This window comes from Lucilia cuprina, chromosome 3, assembly GCF_022045245.1.
Source record: "Lucilia cuprina isolate Lc7/37 chromosome 3, ASM2204524v1, whole genome shotgun sequence".
Taxonomy (NCBI): Eukaryota; Metazoa; Arthropoda; class Insecta; order Diptera; family Calliphoridae; genus Lucilia; species Lucilia cuprina.
In genome coordinates this window covers 59,272,921-59,294,482 of record NC_060951.1, presented here as the reverse complement: position 1 = coordinate 59,294,482, position 21,562 = coordinate 59,272,921, and the positions used below count along the sequence as shown (strand labels likewise).

Below are 21,562 nucleotides of genomic sequence, written 5' to 3'. Positions count from 1 at the left end.
ATGAACGAACACAATTTGGCTGCTTGTTGACACAAAGAAATTACAAATGCTAATGTTTTAAGCGTTAAAAAAAGTAACAACAACTAGGCGAGGCAAACAATGAAGGCGATGATTATGATGATCATCATTATAAAAATTTCACTATATACCAAAAACACTAGCAAAAAAAAGACCACAAAAAAGTGTTTAAATTTTGAAAATGCAAAAAAACAAGCAGCAGCTCAAGAAAAAGCTATTTGCTGCTATAAGCATAATTTAAACAAAGCAAAAAAATCCCACTAAAATCGCCAGGATATTTCAAGGAATTCTTAATTGTGAAATAAGGTTTTTGTGAAAAAAACGACAATAAAATCTCAAATATTATTAATATTCTAAAGTTAAGCTACTGTTAAGGGGGCTTAAGTAAGGGGGTGTTAACAAAACTATCTGTTCGAAAAAAAGGGGAAATGAAAACAAACACGTGCTCTAAAGGAATTTTATTGCTAAAAATCCGAAAAATAGAACAGTTTTTACTAAAATTGTTAGTAAACTGAAAAGGACATGCGCCAAGTAACACTAAACAAAAGCACACAAGTGTAAGTATTATACGAAATACTTACATGTGGGTGTTGAATACTCCGAAAATAGAAACCACCACTTTTGTCTCATACTATTAAGCATTTGAAAACTGCTGCTGCTAACGTCTTGTTTTTGATGGCTAAAACGTCTAGAGCATTGATGTAACTGTTTTCATTTACTCCTGTTTAGTTTAACGTTTCTTGTTCAACAACAACATTAATTTTGTGGCAGAGAAGCGCAGGACATTATAACGCGTAACATTTTCACAAACTGAAAACAAGTGAATCCTAGTCTCTCTATCCTTTAAAGTCTTTGTGTGTGTGTGTGGGCATGAGTTTTCTTGTGTGTGTGTCTGTTTGCCAGAAAACAAAAAAGTTCGACAACTTTGGAAAACTCTGCTCGTATACATTGATGCCAGTAAGTTGTGAACTTAGAACAGGTAGAGACGCCGCGCGCTTTACACACATTTCCTTGAAAATTTTCACACACTCTCATCTTTATAGATAGAGTGGCCCAAAAGAAGCCAAATAAAAAAAAGAAAAATAAAAACACAGACCATAAATAGTTTTTTTTATATAAAAAAAGAAATATTCTTGTTGTTTTGGCCATAAAACAACAGCAAGTGCAATAACAACAACATTTAGTTTTTTTTGTACAAAACACAACAAAATATTGAAAACATTTTTGGAAAATTATTTGCTGAACTAAAATTGGAAATGATTTCTGTAACAGATTTGGATTTTTAAACTGGCTAACAGATGCACCAACCACTCTGCCACAGTCAGTTACAAACAATCCACGAACTTGGCAAATGCATTATGAAAAATCAAATTAAATTATAACGGATAAATTTGCAAAGCGTAAAAGAAAGCAACAAAGAAAAAAAACTAAAACATTAAAAAACTTTTCTTTTATACAAAACAAAAGTCTAAAATAAAGTTTTAAAACTAAAGTTTTGAAGTGAAAAAAAGTAACAAAAATTTTTGTGCAAAAATAGCAATAAAAGTGAAGTTAAACAAAATTTCAAGTTTAAAACAAAATTTTCCACAAACAACAACTAACTAACTAACTAACTAACTAACTAACAAAAAACAACAACTACTTAGTTAATAAATTAATTTTTAACCCACTAATAACTACTACAACCAACAAAAGTCTAAGAAAGTTTTAAAAATTATAAAAAGAAAAGTTTTGCGTTTTAAAAGAAAAAAAGTTTTCAGACGTGAAATCTAAACTTATAATAAAATTTCAAAACATAAAATAAAAATTTATAAACAATGCTTAATATAAAAAATATTTTATTAATAACTGTAAAGAACTAAATAGGTAATTAAATTTATTTATTAATTAACAAATTTATTTCTGTTATTTTGTTTGAAAATAGTTTTAAAACAAATGAACTTTTTAATACTTAAAAAAAAGAAACAAAAACTTAACAAAAATTCAATGCAACAAGAATTTTTTTACTAATTTATATTAACAAAAAAATTTAATAAATATTTTATTATTTTGTAATTAATAATATCATTTGTTATGTAAACATATTACTTTCTTTAGTGTAAGCAAAAGTATTTTGTGTTAATTGTTTAGATTTTTTTTATAAAATTTTTTATTTTTGATATTTATTCCAAACTTCTTTTTCGAATTATTTTAATGCTAAAAGTATAGTACGTTTGTAAATTAAGATCTTATATAAGTTTGAACGAAGTTTCTTCGTTCCGAAAATCAAATATGTTTTCTAGATTTTTCAGATTTTTGTTTTAAATATTTGTCAAATCTTTTCGCAATAAGGAAGTATTGTTTCAGCTCATTTCATTGTTTCAGTTCTAAATGTTGCTACAAGATTTCTATACTCTCGAGAAAGACATTTTTTAACAATTAATAAAATGCAATTTGTTAAACGAGTTGTAGCTAAAATCGAATAATAATGTTTATTATTGAGATTTATATTACTGCAACCAAAATTCTCAATACGTTTCAAAAATCTCTATTAAATTTATTTTGCTACAATTGTATTTATTTAACATAAAGAAAAATATCTTCCAAACGATTGAAGTAGTTTTGTTTAGAAACAAATTTTAGTTATGATTACAAAATTTTTTGTTAGAACAATTACTTGTTTAGCTTAACCAAACAAATTCAATAACTCGTATTTTAGAGTTTTTGAACTAAACTATCCCAGTCTTTACGATTTAGTTAGATAAATGGTTCCATTAAAATGTTGTTAGTTTAACTAATTTTTGTTTTCTTTGAAATAAAATTCAAACACAACGACAAAATTATTACCTTGTCTCAATTATTTAAGAAGCTTTAAAAAAAGCTTTAGCTTTCATAACATAACATAAATATAACTGTAGTTGTTACAAAATCATGAAAATATTATAAGATCCTCTTTGAACATTCTTAATATCCTAAGAAATAGATGTTGAGTTATTGCAGTTCAGCTGTTTTATATGGAAAATATTTCCATCACTCTGCAAAATCAAATAGAATGATTATAACGAAGATATGATCATATTATCTGTCTATCAGCTTGAAAATTAACTTAAACAATGTCAAATGGAGTTGAAGTTTCTTTTTGAATACAGATGTCAGGTATAGGAGTTTGATTTAAAAGAACAAGGTTTCGGAATCTTGAGCTTAACAAAATGCTTTTTCACTGGTCAAAATGCTTTAACCAATAGTACAGATAGAACTCATATCTCGTTATAAAAATGCTGTTCTCTGCTTATGAATATTATAATTGTCTGATGAACATATTTTAATTTCTTATAATTTATAAAAATTTACTATAATTTTTCTTAATTTTAAATATTTCATTTTTATTTAGCAAATAACAAAAAAATCAAACACTTTACTTTATACATATATAAAAAATTCTCTTCTTTTACTCCTTAACTCTAAATCATTCATTCCTTAATCAACACACTTGCATACAATTACCAAAAATCAGAAATTAAACCAAAAAAATCCAAAAATCTAAAGAAAATCATTATAAACATCAACATATACAATTTCCCTCATCATTCATTCAAATAAACAACATACACAACGACAACCAACCCCATTCCATAAGAAATAAATAACAATCAGAGTTACAAAAAGGAAAAATGGCATTACTAAAACGACCCTTAACCAAGGAAACGGCGACAATTGTTGAAAATAACAACAATAATAAAGTTGACACAGAATATGAAACAGCTGTTAAACGTAAAAAACGTTGCTCACGTGATGATGACGCCAACAATAATATCACAACAACTAATGTTAGTATTAAGCAGGAAGATAAATTATCCTTGCCACAGAAGAAACGTACCATAAACTCTAATACAGAATTTGCCAAAACGAATAGTAATGAAGATCAAGATGATGAAACCTTGATAAGAGAAACACAGGCAGCATTGAAAAGTTTATCGGGTTCTTGGCCAGAGGCACGTAATAATCCGTATCGTTTAACGGAACAAGATGAAAATCCGCCACAATTTCAAAATCTTTTTGAGGAAAAACAAAAGTATGAAAACTATTCTAAATATAGCACTGATGAAACGTCTGCTTATAGTTCACTTGATCTTTTACGTTTTCACAGACAAAAGGAAAATGATCAGGCTCGTTTGAATACCCAGGAAGAGAAGAAGAGTGCCTTTTCTCAGTCATCAGCCTTTAAGCCTCCTATGGATATAAAACGTAATGGTGTAATTGGTTATAATTCGCATGTTAATTCATCACATTATCCAAACTCATATGCTACAGCAGAATCTACCAGCGGTTATTTAAATTATCCTCCTCCATCTCTACCACCCCCACCTTCCTCTACAACACACAATACTCTCTCACATACTACCGCTTCCCTATTGGCCTCACGTTCTCCCTATGAGGATAAAAGTACATTAGAAACTTTAAAAACGGAAAATGATACTACTATTAGTCATAAGACTCTTGAAGATGATAAACACTATACCACCCTACAGCCAGCCGGTGTGGGAAGTCGTGCTGCTTCCGTTATGCAAGATATAAATCGTGATACATCTGTTTCTCTAAGCGTTACATCGGCGGAGTCACAAGTATCCTCGACTGCTAATATAATACCTCAGCCTACTTATTCGCCGGGCAGTTTAAATCGTGGTAAGTGGTTTTTGTATAAAACTATTTTCTGTTTTAAGTTTATTTAAGTTTTCTTTTGATTTCAAAAGATAATGATTTATATAGAAAATATTGAATTGGCGTAAACTTGTGCTTAACTTTTCTTGTTGCATTGAGTTTACAATGATGTTGTTTATAGAATATGTATTTTTTTAAATCACTATAGTTTAGGTAGGGCTTTATATATTTTTATATAGTTTTCTCTTTTTATCTACAGATTTTGAAAGGTCTAAACCTTAACGATGTCGATCGTTAAGTCTAGGGGATAATTCGTTTAATAAAAGGACTATCTGTATTATCAGCAACCACAAGTCGAATTCGATTTTTTGATAAAAGCTCAATCTTATAATTAATGTAATATTGGTTAAATCAAAATCCAAAACCTATTCATGTGAAAAGCTTTTTAATGTTTCTTCCCTGTGGTCTGTTTTTAGTTCTCAACGAAATTAAAAGCTTATTACAGAAAGCTTTTAGTTTATGATGATAACATTATAATCTGCTTTCATTAACTATCAAGTTTAACAGCTTTTGTGGTTATTTTATTTAACTGTTCGTGAAAGCTCTAGTATTGAGATAAATCAAAGATTAAAATCCAATTAATATAAAGGGCTGATTAATGTTTCTTCTCTGTGGAAATTTATTCGAATTTATATGGAAAGCTAATATTAGAAAGCTTTTAGTTTGAGGTAATAAGTACCCTAAAATCACGACTAAACAGTCATATTTTATAATATGACAATTTTCAATACAAGTTCTCTTCATAAAAGCTCCATTTTACACTTAAAATTTATGATATTTGGTTAAATAAAAAATCAAAATTTTCTTCTCTGTGTAAAGTTGCCTCGTATTGTTATAGAAAGCTTATATCAAAAAGCTTTAAGATGATAAGTTGCCTAAGATAAATCTTTTAAAGATATTAAATGTATAGGAGTGTTACCATAATTCACTACGTAACTTGTTCGTGAAAGCTTTACGATTCTCATATATATTTCAAAAAGCTTTTTTCTTAAATCTTTATAATGTTAGATTAAAGCTTTTTGTTCATACTTTAACTTTTATCTAATATAAAGGATGATAAATATGTCTTGAATTTCATTTGAACTTCAAAAAGTGCGAATAATAACTAGATGCTAAATATAGTCAATGGCTAATCTCTCGTTTTAAAAATGTTTTATATTGAAAATATAACCAAATTTCTTATGACTTTAAGAACTCTAATTAAAATTAAATTCGATTTTTTAACAAAACCACATACACAAATCAAACTAACGCTTTTTAAAAATAATTAATATTCAAGAAAGCAATTTTCTTGCTATGAAGCTTAATAATAATGCCAAAACAATAAGTTGTAATTTCTTAACATTTTCTCATTTAACCTCAACAACAACACCTATAAGAAGACGCCTCAGACCTTTTTATATAACATTGTAATATGTGTATAAGTTGTCTTAAAAAGTGATGTTAAACCTATTTACACACGCATTGTAATTATATAAGTATTTGTTATTATTTGCACATTTTGCCAAGCACTTAAAAATACTTTCTATTCTATTGTAGTTATAATAATTGTCTAGTAAATAGCATTAGGAACAAGACTACAAAATAGAAAAACTAAATTCTAAAGGCTGTTAGAAGTAAAAAGACATGATTCTTAAATACTTTTGAAGCACAAGAAGTAAAAAAGCTTTTAATAATTTCTTTGCCACCAGCTCCCCTACCAGTCAAGCGTATCTAAGACAAGTTAACATACCACACACATATACATATAAATACTTAAGGTATTAAATAGTTACCGGCAGTTTAAATGTCTGTTAAAATGCCCTTAACTACTTGCTTGTTTAGAATATGTTTAAATCATTTTTTCTGTATTCACTAGATACTTAACTAACCACAAGTAATCTTGCAGGAAGTCAATCATAAGGTATCATAACTTTCTAATATGTAAGAGATGGTAATTTGCATTTTTTTTAATTCTTTGGACGTATTATAACTGACTTTGAACTGCAGGGTCTGGAAATTCTTGTTATAATAATAATAATTTAGGCATTGAATCTTTTTAACTATCTTCTGTCTGTTGTTGTAATAATAAGAATTTTGTCACACTAATTTCCGTGCATTAGATACATTTATAACCCCTTAAAACAAAATATTATTAAACTACAATCTAAATAATTTTACTTATATTCATTCATGCATACATACACATATATAAAATCTAAGGAAATGTAACCTTTTACACATACTGACAGGCAAAACCTTAGAATTTTATTTTTACAACCACTTACGCATATTTATTTTGTCATTATGGCAGCATTATAACAATAATGTTAGAAACAACAATAATAATAACAACAATGATGCATACAAAATATTTTCATTTGTATGTTTGTATATGTAGAGTTATCCTTATAGTGTTTAGGAAAGTACGAAAAACAAATTTGAATGACTTTTTAAATAGTTTCTTTATCATTTATAAAAGTAATAACAACAATGCCAACTAATAACTCATTAAATGTTGCTTTTAGCTTTGAGCTAATTTTGCTTATTAAGCTAAGGTAGTGAAAAGCATTAGAAATATCTAATCAATTATGTTGGGGAAGGGGTTACATCTTCTATGGTGACAAGGGTATATGTAAAAAGTTTTTTATACAATATTTACAACTCACTAATGTGCATATACATATGTATCCAGCAAAAAACAAAATATTTTCAAAAGTATAAAATTAAGCAACACTCCAAAAGTAGCACAAAGTGATTTTTTTACCTTCTGTGGAAGTGATGTTTATTGACATCCAAAGAAGCGAAAAAAATTGATTTTATTGATAATTTAAGCTAAAGTTTTTTGTATTGATTTGTTTAATTAAACCAATTGGTTTAATCCAAAATTATTCTATACTTTAAGGAGTTTTAAAGTTTTGAGTAATTACTTTTAGACAGTTTAAAATTTTCAAAGCGCGATAATTTTGGACTGGATTGAAATTCCGATCGAAAAGTCATGTGTACAAAATTTCATTAAAATCGGAGATGGTAAATCCGAAAATTGCTATTTTCTGTCCGTTTTGATATGGATTCTCCCCAATTTTATTTTGGAGTTAATTGATAAATGCGTGTAGTCTTTGTATGTTAATATTATTTAAGTCAAATTAGTTGTATTCTATAAAACTACAATTTCATTTCCTAATAACTTCAAAAAAAGTACATAAAATTTACTTCTTGGGAATGACTTCAGATGTAATAAATTTAAAATTTAATAAAAAGGACATTACTCTTATTACTGTTTTAAAATCGTAACTTCTTCACTTTTTTGTCAGTACTTGCATGGAGTAAATTCTACTTCTTTTTTGTTTCTTTGGAAGTTATTTTTTTGCTGGGTATCTTTAAATAATGTAGGTCTTACATATTTTATGGATCCATTTCATAAATAAATCTTTAAAAAATATGTTAGAGAATTCTGCTACATATGATTGTTTAAAACGGTTTATTATGGAATATAGAAAGGTGATTGCGATGGCCTCGATCTTACAACACATGGAAACATAGGTCGTAAAATTAAAAATGTGCATAATCAATTCTAAGGCTTAAGGACATGACTATTCTTTAGTCTGTTTCATTTTGGCACATAATCTTGAAAGTCGATTTAAAGAATTTTTTGCAAGATTCCTCCCTCGGATCCCTACCAGCGATTTAAAATCAGAATATCAATACAATTTGTCTTATTTTTTACGTGTTCCAAAAGTCTTTAAAAGATTGTATCCATGTTTGTCTGTTGAAATCAATTTCCTTAAGATCAGTTAAGTTATGAGCAAAAATTAGATGCAACATCTAAAATTTTCATTAAAAAAATCGCATGCTGTAACGACATTGTTAATTGGAAAAAATTGATGTTTGGATTAAGTAAGCACCCGAGTGGCCTCTGGTAGGTTAGTGGTTAGTGTTCTAGTCTAGTAGACTGGAGGTGGTGAGTGCGAGAGACACTGGTTAAGGAGCGCACAACAGGCCCGATAAAAGCCTAAGTGTACTTCTTCGATTCGGATTTGATGTATATATGTACATCCTCCTTTCTAACTAACTAACTAACTAACTAACTAACTAACTAACTAACTAACTAACTAACTAACTAACTAACTAACTAACTAACTAACTAACTAACTAACTATCGAAGCAACCGAGTTTGAAACAAACCCAAATTAAAAGTAGGTCTCTTAGATCTTAATCTGATATTTTTTCAAACTTCAAAGATATAATAGATTTGAAATACATAAGAACAAATTCATAAGATTTGAAATTTCAATATCAGAGTCAGTGTCAAGTATGTTGAAAAAAGTTCGTATTAAAGTAAGTTCCTTACACAATATTTTTATCCCTACTCTTTTCAATCTTGCTATAACATCATTATACTGTGATTAATTTTTTTATAAAAATTATAAAAACCTATACAAATACTATTTGCCTCAAGAGTATTTGATAGAAAAGACATTAAAATTATGTAAATATGTAAAGCACATACACTTCCTCATAACCTTAAAACCCTTTAACTGAATAAAAAACCAAACGGTAGCAGCTACTTTAATGAATGTATGAGTAACTAATATTTTGGTTTTAATTAAATTCAATTTAAAAAGATAAGTTTTTCTAACATGTGACAAGCATATATGTATGTACTCATCTACCTTTAATTCTCAAACTTTCTCATATGACAGCATTCTTAGTTGAGCAGCAAACGAGTCTAACAAAAAATTGTTTTCTAAAAAAAATTGTTCATATATAAAAAAAAACCCTTTTTGAACCTGTTATTAGACAAACACACTTTTTAGATAATGTTAAACATTATTAGAATTTTATAATAAGGTTGTGGCAACATTAGATACATTTTTACTTTTTTGTTGTTGTATAATTTTTTTACGCATTTTGTTTTTGTCAGGCAAACAGCAGACAGTTTTTTATTCCACAAGAAATTTTAAAGGATGTATTTATGTTTGTGTGTAATGTACTAAGCATATGTGTATGTGTTGGTTGTTTTCATGTGTCATGTGAAAGAGTAAATAATTCAAAAACTGTTTTCCATCAAATTTTAATTAATTATTTAGCATGAACATAGAAAAATATTTAGTATTAAAAAAATAAACTTTTCAAATAATTTGCTAGTCTTGGAGGGAAAAAAATGGAGTGTGTTTTTTACCTTCTTTATATTCTTTTAATTAATTAGAAAATATTTATTTATTATTTTGAAAATATTTATGCTGATAGAGAAAGGGAGTTATGCATTAAGGAGTTAACTTACATAATATTCAAACAATTGTTCATCCTTATTTACTAGGGATTTACAAGAAATATTTGTCCAAAACTGATCTTTATTCTAATTTTCTAAGGATTGGTATTAAGTTCCTTTAAACGCTGCAAAATATTAAAACGTTATTAATTTCAATTTTGTCTTTTGCTCTTCATCAACTCTAAACTTTCTTATAGATGGTAACAAATGTCCCACTCCAAATTGTAATGGTCAGGGTCATATAACGGGATTATATTCACATCATAGAAGGTACTAATACCACTGAAAATTCTTTCTAAAGACCGAAAAAATTCTAAAACCAAATTTTGTTTTCCCCCTTTTAAAAACAATTTTTTCTTACAGTATATCAGGTTGTCCCAAACGTGATAAAGTCACTACGGAATGTAAGTCAAAATTTAACTTAAATCTGTAAAATAGAAGCATGTTTGTAAAACTGAAACTTTCCAAATCTTTCAAAACTCTTTCTCTCACTCAATTTCCATATTTAAAACTCTATAAGTATTAGTATCTTCTATGTATATATGTGTGTGTGTTTGTGTAAAAAATCTAATGCATGAATATCATGTCTCTGGAAACTACCTAATACTACTTCCACTTACTATCTCTTACGAATAATTTCAACCCTTTTGTTTTAGTAAACTGTAAAAACTAACCATGATTTTCTTAAACTACTTCTACTCGTACTACTTAGTAGTTACTAACTTTTGCAAAAGATTTTCTCTAACTCTTCTTGTTATTGTCTGTCTTCCATTGTGCGTCTGTTGTAGTTGTAATTGATTAATTAATTTGAAATTATTGCAACATTTTTGCCTTTTTCTCTCTACAATTGTTTATTTTGGCTCATCCATATTTTCCCTCAGTATTGGCTTTACATGAGCAAATTATAAAGTGTCCCACACCGGGTTGTAATGGTCGTGGCCATGTGCAGCCTCATCGTAGTGTTCATCGCAGTTTGTCTGGTTGCCCTAAAGCCGTTAAAGGGGCGATGCTTAAGAAACAATTGAAATATCAGTGTAGTTCAGAGGATGAGAATAGTCGTACTGATTTCAAGTTGCAAAAAGGTTTGTGTTGTTAATTTTATTATGGGAGAGGCAAATATAGTAATTGTCTGAATTCACAAATTTTCAATATTTAATAATTTTTAAAAGGGTGTAGAAAATGAACTTAATTTAGTTTTGCCTTACACGCCCTTATTGCTATAATCAATATTCATAAATATCTTACTTAAAGAAATATTTATTAACTATTTTTTTTAATTTTGTTTCTTTGTCTTTTTCATTGTCTAGATTCTAAAGATTTACATCATATGGATAAATATAAACTCTCCTCTAATCAATATTTGAATAACAACAATAGCAATTGTATTAACAACAACAATAGCCATAAGTTGAATTCCAGTCCTTCGCACAACAACAACAACAATAACAGCAGCAGTAGCAACAACATTAGCAGCAATAACAATATGCCCATTATTAAATCGGAATTTAGTCCAGTAGCAAATATTAAATCGGAATACAATAAAAGTCCAATGCATTCATATCTAGCAAACGAGACAAATGCCGCTGGTCGTGCCAATTCCTCAACGACAGGTTCAGCCAACAATAACCAAAGTCAGTCGGCTGGCAGCTCCACAGCCGGAACACTTCAACAACAGCAGCAGCAACAACAACAGCAACAGTCTTCACACAACGACATGAATCGTTTTGTGGGCATGCAAACACACGGCATTAATGATCAACAAAGTCCACACAATGGTCAACAACAAACTTTGCATCAACAACGAGGACCATTCATTGAGGGCTCTTCCGGTCTCATGATGTCTACGGGCAATCCAACATCCGCTGGTACTGATGGCAATGAAAGTTATCACAATGACCATCATACACAGCAAGGCAATGTCCAAGCAGACCAGCAACAACAACAATACGAACACATGCAACGTTATGGCCATCATGTTACAAATGGTGAGTCGTTGAGTAAACCACCGTCGGCTTATGGAGCCAGTGATATGTTATCGTCCAGTAATGGTAATTCGGGCAATATTTCTCCTCATACCCGTAGCTATGATCCCAATCCTCCTACTTCAATATCCTCCAGTGTTTCCTCTTCGTATGTTGACTCATCCACCGCCTCTAGTGGTTTGACTACAGCCTTTGAACGTTACGATCCCAATTGTAATGGTCAAAGACCCTCGAACATGTATCCCTATTTATCGCAATCGGCTGATGATTTACAAGCCCAACAACAGAAATATTTGCAAGATCAACAGTTGCTAATGGCTAAAGTAGAGCATGATGAAATGGCCAATGGTGGTCCCATATATCCTAGACCTATGTATCATTATGATCCCAGCATGGGACCCTTACCACCCGGTTTCTCGGCTATTAATTTGTCGGTGAAAATGGCAGCAGCCCAAGCAGCGGCCGCCGCAGCAGCATATCAAAATCAACAACAACAAAGTCAGCAGCCCTCACAAGCCCCCGGCCAGCAGACATCGCAGCAACAACAACAACAGCAGCAACAGCCCAAACAAAGTGGTTCACCCTCACCGACTGCTGCCCCCGTTGTTGATCTCTCCGGCTCTACTTCGGTCACCTCCTCCAGTCCGCAAGGTTTCAACTCACCAGCTTCTCACAACCAATACAATCAACGAATTGGTGCTGGTAGCCCACAGCCGGGTGCCAGTCCCAATGTAGCCAGCCCCCAAGTGCCAAGTCCCCAGGGTCAAACTTTGGATCTGACAGTGACCAGACTGCCACACAGTATTATCACCAGTCCCCAGTATGGTGCTCATCCCGATGGTGTAGTGATTGGTGCTCATCCCCAAGGATTTGGACCAGGATTGCCGACATCGGCAGCAAATGGTACGGCTAGATCTCCTCCAATGGAACCTGTTGATTTTAGTGGTCCTCCTCGTCCTTTAGGCTTTGGTCTCGTTGGTCATTTAGGTGGTCCCCGGCCGTATAGTCGTGAATCAACCCCGGACAGTGGTGGCTCGCATTACATTGACAGCTATAGAGATCCCAGTGGTAAGTTGTTGTATTTCTATACAAATTTCTTATCTTGTTGAATACTACAAAGTATATCCAGCTTTAACTTTACTAATTTCTTTTTCTTGTGTAATTTTTCCGACTACATTGCAGGCTATTCCCCGCATCCCGGCTATGGTATGGTTGTACAGTCTGATTATCCCCCAGCTGGTTATCATGGTTATGGAGCTGCTGCCGCCTATCAATGTAGTAATCCTTATGCCACTGCTGTTGGTCCCGGCGGATATCCGACACCCGTTTCAGGAGGTTATTCGACCAGTCCAGCTTCCTGTTACTCCATGCCACCACCGCAACATATACCACAACATGACAAGACAAAGGATAGGTTAGTTGAATGGCAAGTTTCCCAACTTATAGTAAATAATATAAATATTATACTTTATATACTTAAGCATATCTACAACTAAACAGTTAAACAAGGACAATAACAGCATGTCCTGGTAACCATTTTAAATTTTAAGTTTCTTTTTTTTTGTTAGTTTTCATATAAATAAAGTAGTGTTGAGGTAGACGTAAAGAAACTTTATTAATACCATAAAATTGGGTAACAACAAGAACGAGTAGTAGTAACAACATTATATATCATTATTAAGATAATGAATGAGGGCGTTAATGGGGTTCGGTGGTATCCCTGTCTGTTTTAGCAAGAGTTTAGTAAAATATGCAACAATAACACTTATCATCGTCTCTGCCTGTAGTGACGAACACTGATATGGTCAGTGTTTGGTCTGTGTGTGTGTGTGTTAAATTATTATGAAGGTCCTTTGTTAGTGTGAGTACTTTATATTTTAATATTTATTAAGTTAAGAGACTGTATGCTGCAGCAGGACAGTCATAAAATTTGTAGTCCTTTGCGAATAAAGGTTAATCTAAACTCCATAAAACCAGACCTTTTCTATAAACATACCAGCAAACATATATCCATTTATTTAAATACTTATATAACTTTGCAGCTGTAAAAACTAATTTGTGTGTTAAAAAACTAAAGGAAATTATTCTTTAGTTGTGTATTCTAAAAAACACCCCTTATCATTTGCTTAGCTTTAACTTAAAAACTAAAACTTTAAAATCATGTAAAATTTACATTTGTCCTTTTCCTAAGAATAGTTTAATTTTTGTTGTTTAAAATCATTGAAGCCTTTAAGACAATGAAATGAATGAAAATTTGCTAAATTGTTTTATAAGTAGTTAGAAAAACTATTTGAAATTCAATTTAAAATTCTTTAAGTAGTGATTGATTTTAGGGATTAGCTACTTAGTTAATTTTATAAAGAAGAATACTGTCTACTTTTGTTTGTTGCAATTAAAGATAAAAAATTAATTAAGAGTTTTCTCTTGAAATTTTCTTTGTTTTTCTTTCGTAATACAGTTTAACTGGTTGCCCACGCACCGATCGCAATCATTTGCAACCTCATTCACAGGAACTGAAATGTCCCACCCCAGGTTGTGATGGTTCGGGTCATGTTACTGGTAATTATTCATCACATCGTAGCCTATCGGGTTGTCCTCGTGCCAATAAACCAAAAAGTAAACCCCGGGATGGTCAGGATTCCGAACCATTGAGGTAAGTTAAGAGTTCAAAACATTTTAGAAATATATATATTTGTAGAGGGAATGGAAGGGGTTTTGAAAAAAAATTTTAAAAAACGTTGATCTGTTGAGAATACGAACTAATTGAGACCCTTTGTAAGTAGGTTCACAAATAGGTTACCATTAAGTTTGTGTTATAAACTGATTACTCATGTTTACGTTTTTAAGTCGCTTGTGAGTGACTTCTTCGATACTGCATTCTAATTATCTTTATAGTGCAAAAGGGACTCTGTAATATCATTGTCTCTTGCAATATCTAATGAAAGGAGACAGTTATATAAATATTTTGAAATTCCCCCTAAAATTTTCAACTCTTCCCCCTTTTGTAACTTTAAGGGGTCTATTATCATTAAAGAAACAGCTTTTTTTATAACTATCAATCTTTTAGATGCCCCATACCAGGCTGTGATGGTTCTGGACATTCTACTGGTAAATTTTTATCACATCGTAGGTAAGTCAAAAGTTTTATTTACTTATATTATTTTCTCCAAAACCAAAATTTCTTTATTAAAATCAAAATATCTTGTAAAAAATATTAAGATTTATGTTTGTTTCGATTTCGTAAACTTTAGTGCTTCTGGTTGTCCCATTGCCAATCGTAATAAAATGCGTGTTCTAGAAGCCGGCGGTACTGTGGAACAACATAAAGCAGCTGTAGCTGCAGCAACTGCTATGAAATTTGATGGTGAGTGAATTAATATTAAGTTGTTCTGTTTAAATCTCAAATTTTTTTGAGCTATGGCAGTTTTAGTATGCAAGTATGTATTTATATACCCAGCAAAAACTCGGTAATGGTTTGTACTAACACAACTACTTACTTTTCAATTACTACTTCACACTCTTTGAGTAATATGTTTGTTTGTACATAAAACAAAACAACCTTTATTTTCGTATTTGTAAGTACTTATTTAAGTGCTTTTTTGTAAGCGACCGTATTGATTACTTGCCACCAATGACAACACCGTGTTAAAATAATGAATTAAAAAGCTTATAAAGTTGTAGTGAAATACATCTCGTTTATGTTTACAACTAAGTATCTTTCAATGAAAGTTTTTGCTGTGTATCTATTTAAATTGTTTAGGAGCTAAGAAAACATAACTTTTGATCAATGAAAATGCAATTAATGTGAAATACTATAACAATTTTTCCCCTTCTCCTAACAGGCTGCGGTTCTGCTTCCCAGGCTATTAAAAAACCCAAATTCGATGAGGTTACCATGGTGTATCCCAAAGGCTATACAGGTAAACCCAAAACCTAGCAAATTATTATTATTTTTTATATAATAACATTATTTCACCATAATTTCCAAGTAGTTCGATATTAAATATTTTGAAGTAGTTAAATAAATAAAAAAAACTTTTAAGTTGTGTGCGTGTGCTAACAAATTTTTTTCGTAAATTAATTTTATTATTTTTTAATTCAATCAAATTGTTTAATATTTTAGTTACTAACACCATTTAAAAAAACACAAATTTAAAACAAAAACTCACCAACTAAAACACTTTTAAACCCAAAAAACTAGTCTCATAAACAAAACCCCCTCAAAAAAAAAAAAAAAAGAAATTTTATTAATTTTTTAATCTTATTTTCTTTTCATTTCATGATGCGTTGTTTTTCGGTTTTAGATTATGCGACATTTTGTATCGGCGCTGAATATCTACTGTAAAAATAGTAAAACCTATAAAATCTAAAACAAATATTTCTGTAAATAATTTCCAACTAAAGAAATATCAAACGACGTTTCTAATAACACTCACACAACAAGAGAAAAATGATAAAAAAAACTATGTAACAAAACTATTTAAACAAAGACAAAGTTTAAAAAAAACGCCTAAAAGTGCCTAAAGGTTTTGTAACAAAAAAATATTGAGTTGTCTAAGGTAAGAAAGTTTACAAAATTAAACTTGTAAAAAACTATAGATTTTTGTTAATTTTTTTTCTTGACACTTGTCTTAAACAAAACAAAAATTTCTTAGCACACGCTCACGAAATTTTAAGCAAAAATTTTTAAACAGTAATTAAAAAAATTTATAATTTTTTTTTATAATTTAAGGCATGGAAATGATGATGAATAGCGTGGGCTCTACTTCAACCATGAATAATCCTTTAACAGGTCCTTCTTCCTCGGCCAGCATTAGCACTACAACTGGCGTTTTACCCGATAGTTTGCAGTCGGCCTCAACATCATCTTCCTCCACTTCTAATGTTAATGGCGACATAAATTCTGTAACACGTCATGAAGCCGAAAATGATATTAATAGTTTAGAGGCTGAAATCACCGAACTACAGCGTGAAAATGCCCGGGTAGAGTCTCAAATGATGCGTTTGAAATCGGATATAAATGCCATGGAAACACAATTGAACACCAGCGATAGGGTACGTAGGCTCAGGTTCGTTGAGGCAAACAAAACTTTAAAACCAAAAATCTCACCTAAGTATTTTGTAGTTGTTTAAAAAAATGTTTCTTTAGTTGCTTTTTTAATCAGTTTTAGTTGTCTATTAATTTTCTTATATTTTCTTTTACTTCCGGTTTCAGTTTCCTTATTTGGTTATTTTTATAACATTTCCTGTTTGGTTTTAATGATGATGATGATGACGATAATTTTGCTTAACAAGTTTGTAGAAAAGGCAAAAAGTTTGTTAAGTAAAAGGCAAGGAAAAAAATAAAAATTAAAAGAAAATTTTAGTCTAAAACTTTCTTTTTAAATTAGTTTTCAAGGACGTCTCAAAAGTCTTGATTTTTTTGTTATTCTCTACTTTTTTGCTTAGCAAAAAAGCTAAGAACTGAAAACATTCATGAATTTTTGCAGCCATAATAAATGAAATACAGTTGAAAAAAAGTTGGAGTTTTCTAACAATAAAACAAACTTTGTTTTAACGCGCCGCCGTAAAGTTTTTTCTTTCTGCTGTTCTTTTTTTTTGTAAAATTTTCCTTTACTGTGCCAAACTCGCTTGCTAAACTCTAACAAAACCCAAACATAAAAGTTCTAATTTCTCAAACAAAACCATCGTCCCCCAACCCGCTCCCTGCTAACGCTTGTCTCTAAAACTTGTCTACTACAACCAGTACAAACTTTGTGTTATTTAAATTATTATTAACTTGGTTTTAAATAGAAAAAAAGTATAAAAGTCACCCCTCTAGTGTTTCATGTTTTTATCAAAGTTTATCAATTAATTTTTATAGAAAAGTAACAACTTTTTTTTGCACAGTTTCTTTTCCTGCTACTTTTATTTTCTGTGCAAATACTATGTCGTTGACTTTTTTTTAAGTTTAATTTTCCAGTCAAAATATGGTATGAAATGAACTTTCTCACACGATTTTAGGCTAAAGTTTTTATTTTAATATTTTACTAAACAAAACAAAAAATGTGGTTTACAAATTTTTAACTGTTTAACAGATAAAGTTTTCTGAAAGGGCCAAAAAGTAAAACAAAGTTTTTAGACGCTAATGTTTCTTCTATAGTGAACAGACTGTTAAGGAAATATTTTTGTTTGTTTTAAAAGAAATTGTGTCAAATTGAAATAACCATTTATTGTTTAACAAATTTATTTTTTTTAATTGAAAGAAAATACTAATTTCTTTATATTTCTTTCTTTTGTAAATTTAATTTTTGTACTTTTTTAAGTCGCATATTTTACAAACTGCAATATATACGTAGTTATAAATGTAAGGGAAATCAATATACAGAAATTAGTATATATGAAAAAATACAAGATATTCAATACAAATTTCTATAACAATAACTTGTGATATTGGCGTTAGGGAGCGTGTATACCTGTATACCTGTGAAACTATTCAATGTATAATCCTCAAACTTTTACACAAACAACTTTCATATCAATATGACCAATAATAGGGACGTAACTCCTCCAATCTGAATACAACAACACAAAAAGATAGATAGATAAATAGATAGATAGATAGATGGATAGATAGATAGATAGATAGATAGATAGATAGATAGATAGATAGATAGATAGATAGATAGATAGATAGATAGATAGATAGATAGATAGATAGATAGATAGATAGATAGATAGATAGATAGATAGATAGATAAATAGATAGATAGATAGATAGATAGATAGATAGATAGATAGATAGATAGATAGATAGATAGATAGATAGATAGATAAATAGATAAATAGATAAATAGTTAGTTAGTTTTACACCTTGGCGTGTTGTGTGCTCCCTAACCTTAGGTGGGAGTCGAGCCCATCGCCTCCGAACTACCAGTCAAGAACTAGCCATCCGTGATACTTAGTTAGACAAGCGAGAGAACTTAAATTTACTCTTCATCGATTCCTCAATTATTTTTACTTAATCTATATAGGCGAAGGTGTTTTGAGCCCACTCTTTCCAAGTACGTAAATCGAAACACAAAATACCAAACAAAATTAATCAGAATGCATATTTCTATGTAAAGAACTTTCTTACTCCTTCACATATAATTAGTTAAAATTGATCCTAGAGACAGCTATAAAGCCTGTTTCATACAAAAATGTAACCTTACTAGAAGCATTTAAATGCGATTTAAAAATAACGACAAATTGATCCTATTACTTATAGAGAGGTGTTAATTTGTAACAAAAAAACTTTTTCGTTTTAAAATCTAATTAGCACAAACAAATTGAATCAAATATGAAAAATGGTATTATAGAAATTGCTCAAGCATTTCCATTTATATTATTTCTAATTACACAATTATACTAAATTAAATATTTAAAAAATTCCTCCTATTATAAAACAATATTTCAAAAGTTACTTTTAAATGTAGTTTTAATTACACACAAATATTTGTGTGTATTTATAATGAAAACAATTATATATTTTTTTTTACTTACTCTAAATAATGTAATACAATAAATTACATATAATAATTCATTGTTTACCAAAAAACGAAAAGAAAAACAATATAAAAATGCATTCTTCGTATATAATTTGCAAATATAAATTACTATTTTCAAAATGGCGTTTAAATGATTATAAACGTAAAAAAAGTGTATGTGTAAAAAAAATCTATAGCATGGTATATGTATACCCACCTAAATATATTAAACATGTCAAAATAAGCACAACAACTATAGAGAAAGTCTACCAATGAAATTTTACTGTTACACAATGCATTTGTATGCAATTCGTTTTTTTTTTTCATCTGAAAATATAACAACAAAAAAAGAACAAGAAAAAAGCTTCCAGCCAACAACCCCTAAAAACACAAAAATAACAACAACGGCTACAAAAATTCCCTAAAGGTAGAAAAGCACACAACATACACTCATAAAAAATGTCCATGCGCAAAATGCATTGGAATGAAAATAACAATTTGTTGGTACCAAATAAAATGTTCTCCCCAAACACACCGCCACACCTATTAAGGAGCACACACACACAATGATATGGTAGAGGCTCTAAGGAAAATTATGAGAATGTGTGTAAATAATAATAACAACAACAACATCAAGCGCCTCTTTACACACCCACATACAGAAAAAACTCTCTCTTTCTCTTTCTCATTTATATTAGTAATTTTTTTCACTTTCTTTTTTGTCAAACCTCACAGGACTATTTTTATCTGTAGAAATTTAACCTTTTGGCCTCCCCAAGGAGGTGGTAAAAGCATATGTGCGTACGAGTGTGTGTGTACTTTTAGGAGACTCCTGTTGTGTAAAATACAAATACCAATGAAAATATCCGAAATAAATTCAACATCCCTCGTTGTACTCTGCCACCCTTATTACTCATACCCTTCCGTTAAGACTAAAATACAGTGTTGGGGAACTGTTTGAAATAGCCCCATAATTTTTTTTTTTCGTTTATATAACAATGAAAAAGGGCGTCACAGAATTTTTTTCCTTTACGTTTTTTCTACCATTTATGTATCGTTTTGTATTATATACAATATAATATTTTGTTGTTGTCATATATTTTTTCATTCCTTACATACATATACATCACTTGGTTGTATGTATATACATAGATTTATATATACATATATATATCCCAGTTTTTTCTGTAATATTACATGGCAAGTGGAGTGTTTTTATCTTTACTTTTTTTTTTGCTTATTATTTTTCATTTTTTTTCAAATTTTTCTATTGAACTCAAGTGCACTCAAAACGATCCTGACGTTATTGCAGTCTCGTATTTATTTATATTTTTTTTGTATCTACCAAAATTGAATTAAATAAAATTCAATTTAATTTAATGTAACGCATTATGAAGGAAGTTAAAAGTTGTGCAATACAAATAATAGTCCTTATTTAAGGGGATTTTCCTTTATTGTTTGTTTTTTAATGTAAATAATTATAGAAATTTGTTTAAAACGGACTGTTTATTTCAATAAAGAGCTTGAAAGTTAATTATAACTAACTAACTGACTAACTCAATAATTAACTAAATAACTAACTAACTAACTAACTAACTAACTAACTAACTAACTAACTAACTAACTAACTAACTAACTAACTAACTGACTAACTAACTAACTAACTAACTAACTAACTAAGTATTATCCATCTCTTCATTAAAATATTTTCCTTCACAACCCCTTTCTATGACAGTTCAAATGAGACTGAATTTATTCTTAAGCCAATTTTATGTTTATACACTTCAATATTTTGAATTAACTATTTCTTTACATTATTACATAATTGTTTAATTTTCTTTTAGTTATTAACTTTATAAAATATTTATATTCATTACATAATTTGATATAATTTTGTATTAACAATTTCCTTTAATTTCTATCATTTTAGGAGACTTCTCCGCTGAGTGCTCATCAACAGCGTTCTCTCGCTTCGGTGACTAGCAGTGCTGGAGGAACAGCAGCTCTTGCTGCCGTCACCTCCAGCACAACAGCAGACTCAGCGCTTGCAGTCACCACCAATCACAACAGCAGCAGCGGCAACAGTAACAACGCCAGCAACAACA

The 21,562-nt window shown here is 30.0% G+C and overlaps 1 protein-coding gene across 3 annotated transcripts; it reads left to right on the top strand.

Moving 5' to 3' along the window:
* The first annotated feature begins 3,521 nt into the window (after positions 1–3,521).
* On the top strand, positions 3,522–21,549 carry LOC111677519 (probable serine/threonine-protein kinase tsuA). Of its 3 annotated transcripts, XM_046947197.1 has the most exons (9): positions 3,522–4,680; positions 11,275–13,017; positions 13,132–13,375; positions 14,408–14,602; positions 15,017–15,079; positions 15,201–15,313; positions 15,792–15,869; positions 16,682–17,018; positions 21,388–21,549. In XM_046947197.1, exons 1-9 carry the CDS (start codon positions 3,669–3,671, stop codon positions 21,401–21,403), a joined length of 3,801 nt encoding a protein of 1,266 aa, XP_046803153.1. In that variant the 5' UTR covers positions 3,522–3,668; the 3' UTR covers positions 21,404–21,549. The 3 variants fall into 3 exon arrangements, with proteins under 3 accessions (XP_046803153.1, XP_046803155.1, XP_046803154.1); XM_046947199.1 differs by lacking the exons at positions 16,682–17,018; positions 21,388–21,549 and adding an exon at positions 16,254–16,501 and having other exon boundaries at positions 13,132–13,363; XM_046947198.1 differs by lacking the exons at positions 16,682–17,018; positions 21,388–21,549 and adding an exon at positions 16,254–16,501.
* The last annotated feature ends 13 nt before the right edge of the window (positions 21,550–21,562 follow it).

Coding starts and splice junctions, on each gene's coding strand:
- LOC111677519 (XM_046947197.1), top strand. CDS start 3,669: ATGGCATTACTAAAACGACCCTTAACCAAGGAAACGGCGACAATTGTT. Junction 14,603..15,016: donor CAGGATTCCGAACCATTGAG/GTAAGTTAAGAG, acceptor TCAATCTTTTAG/ATGCCCCATACCAGGCTGTG. Junction 15,314..15,791: donor AACTGCTATGAAATTTGATG/GTGAGTGAATTA, acceptor TTCTCCTAACAG/GCTGCGGTTCTGCTTCCCAG.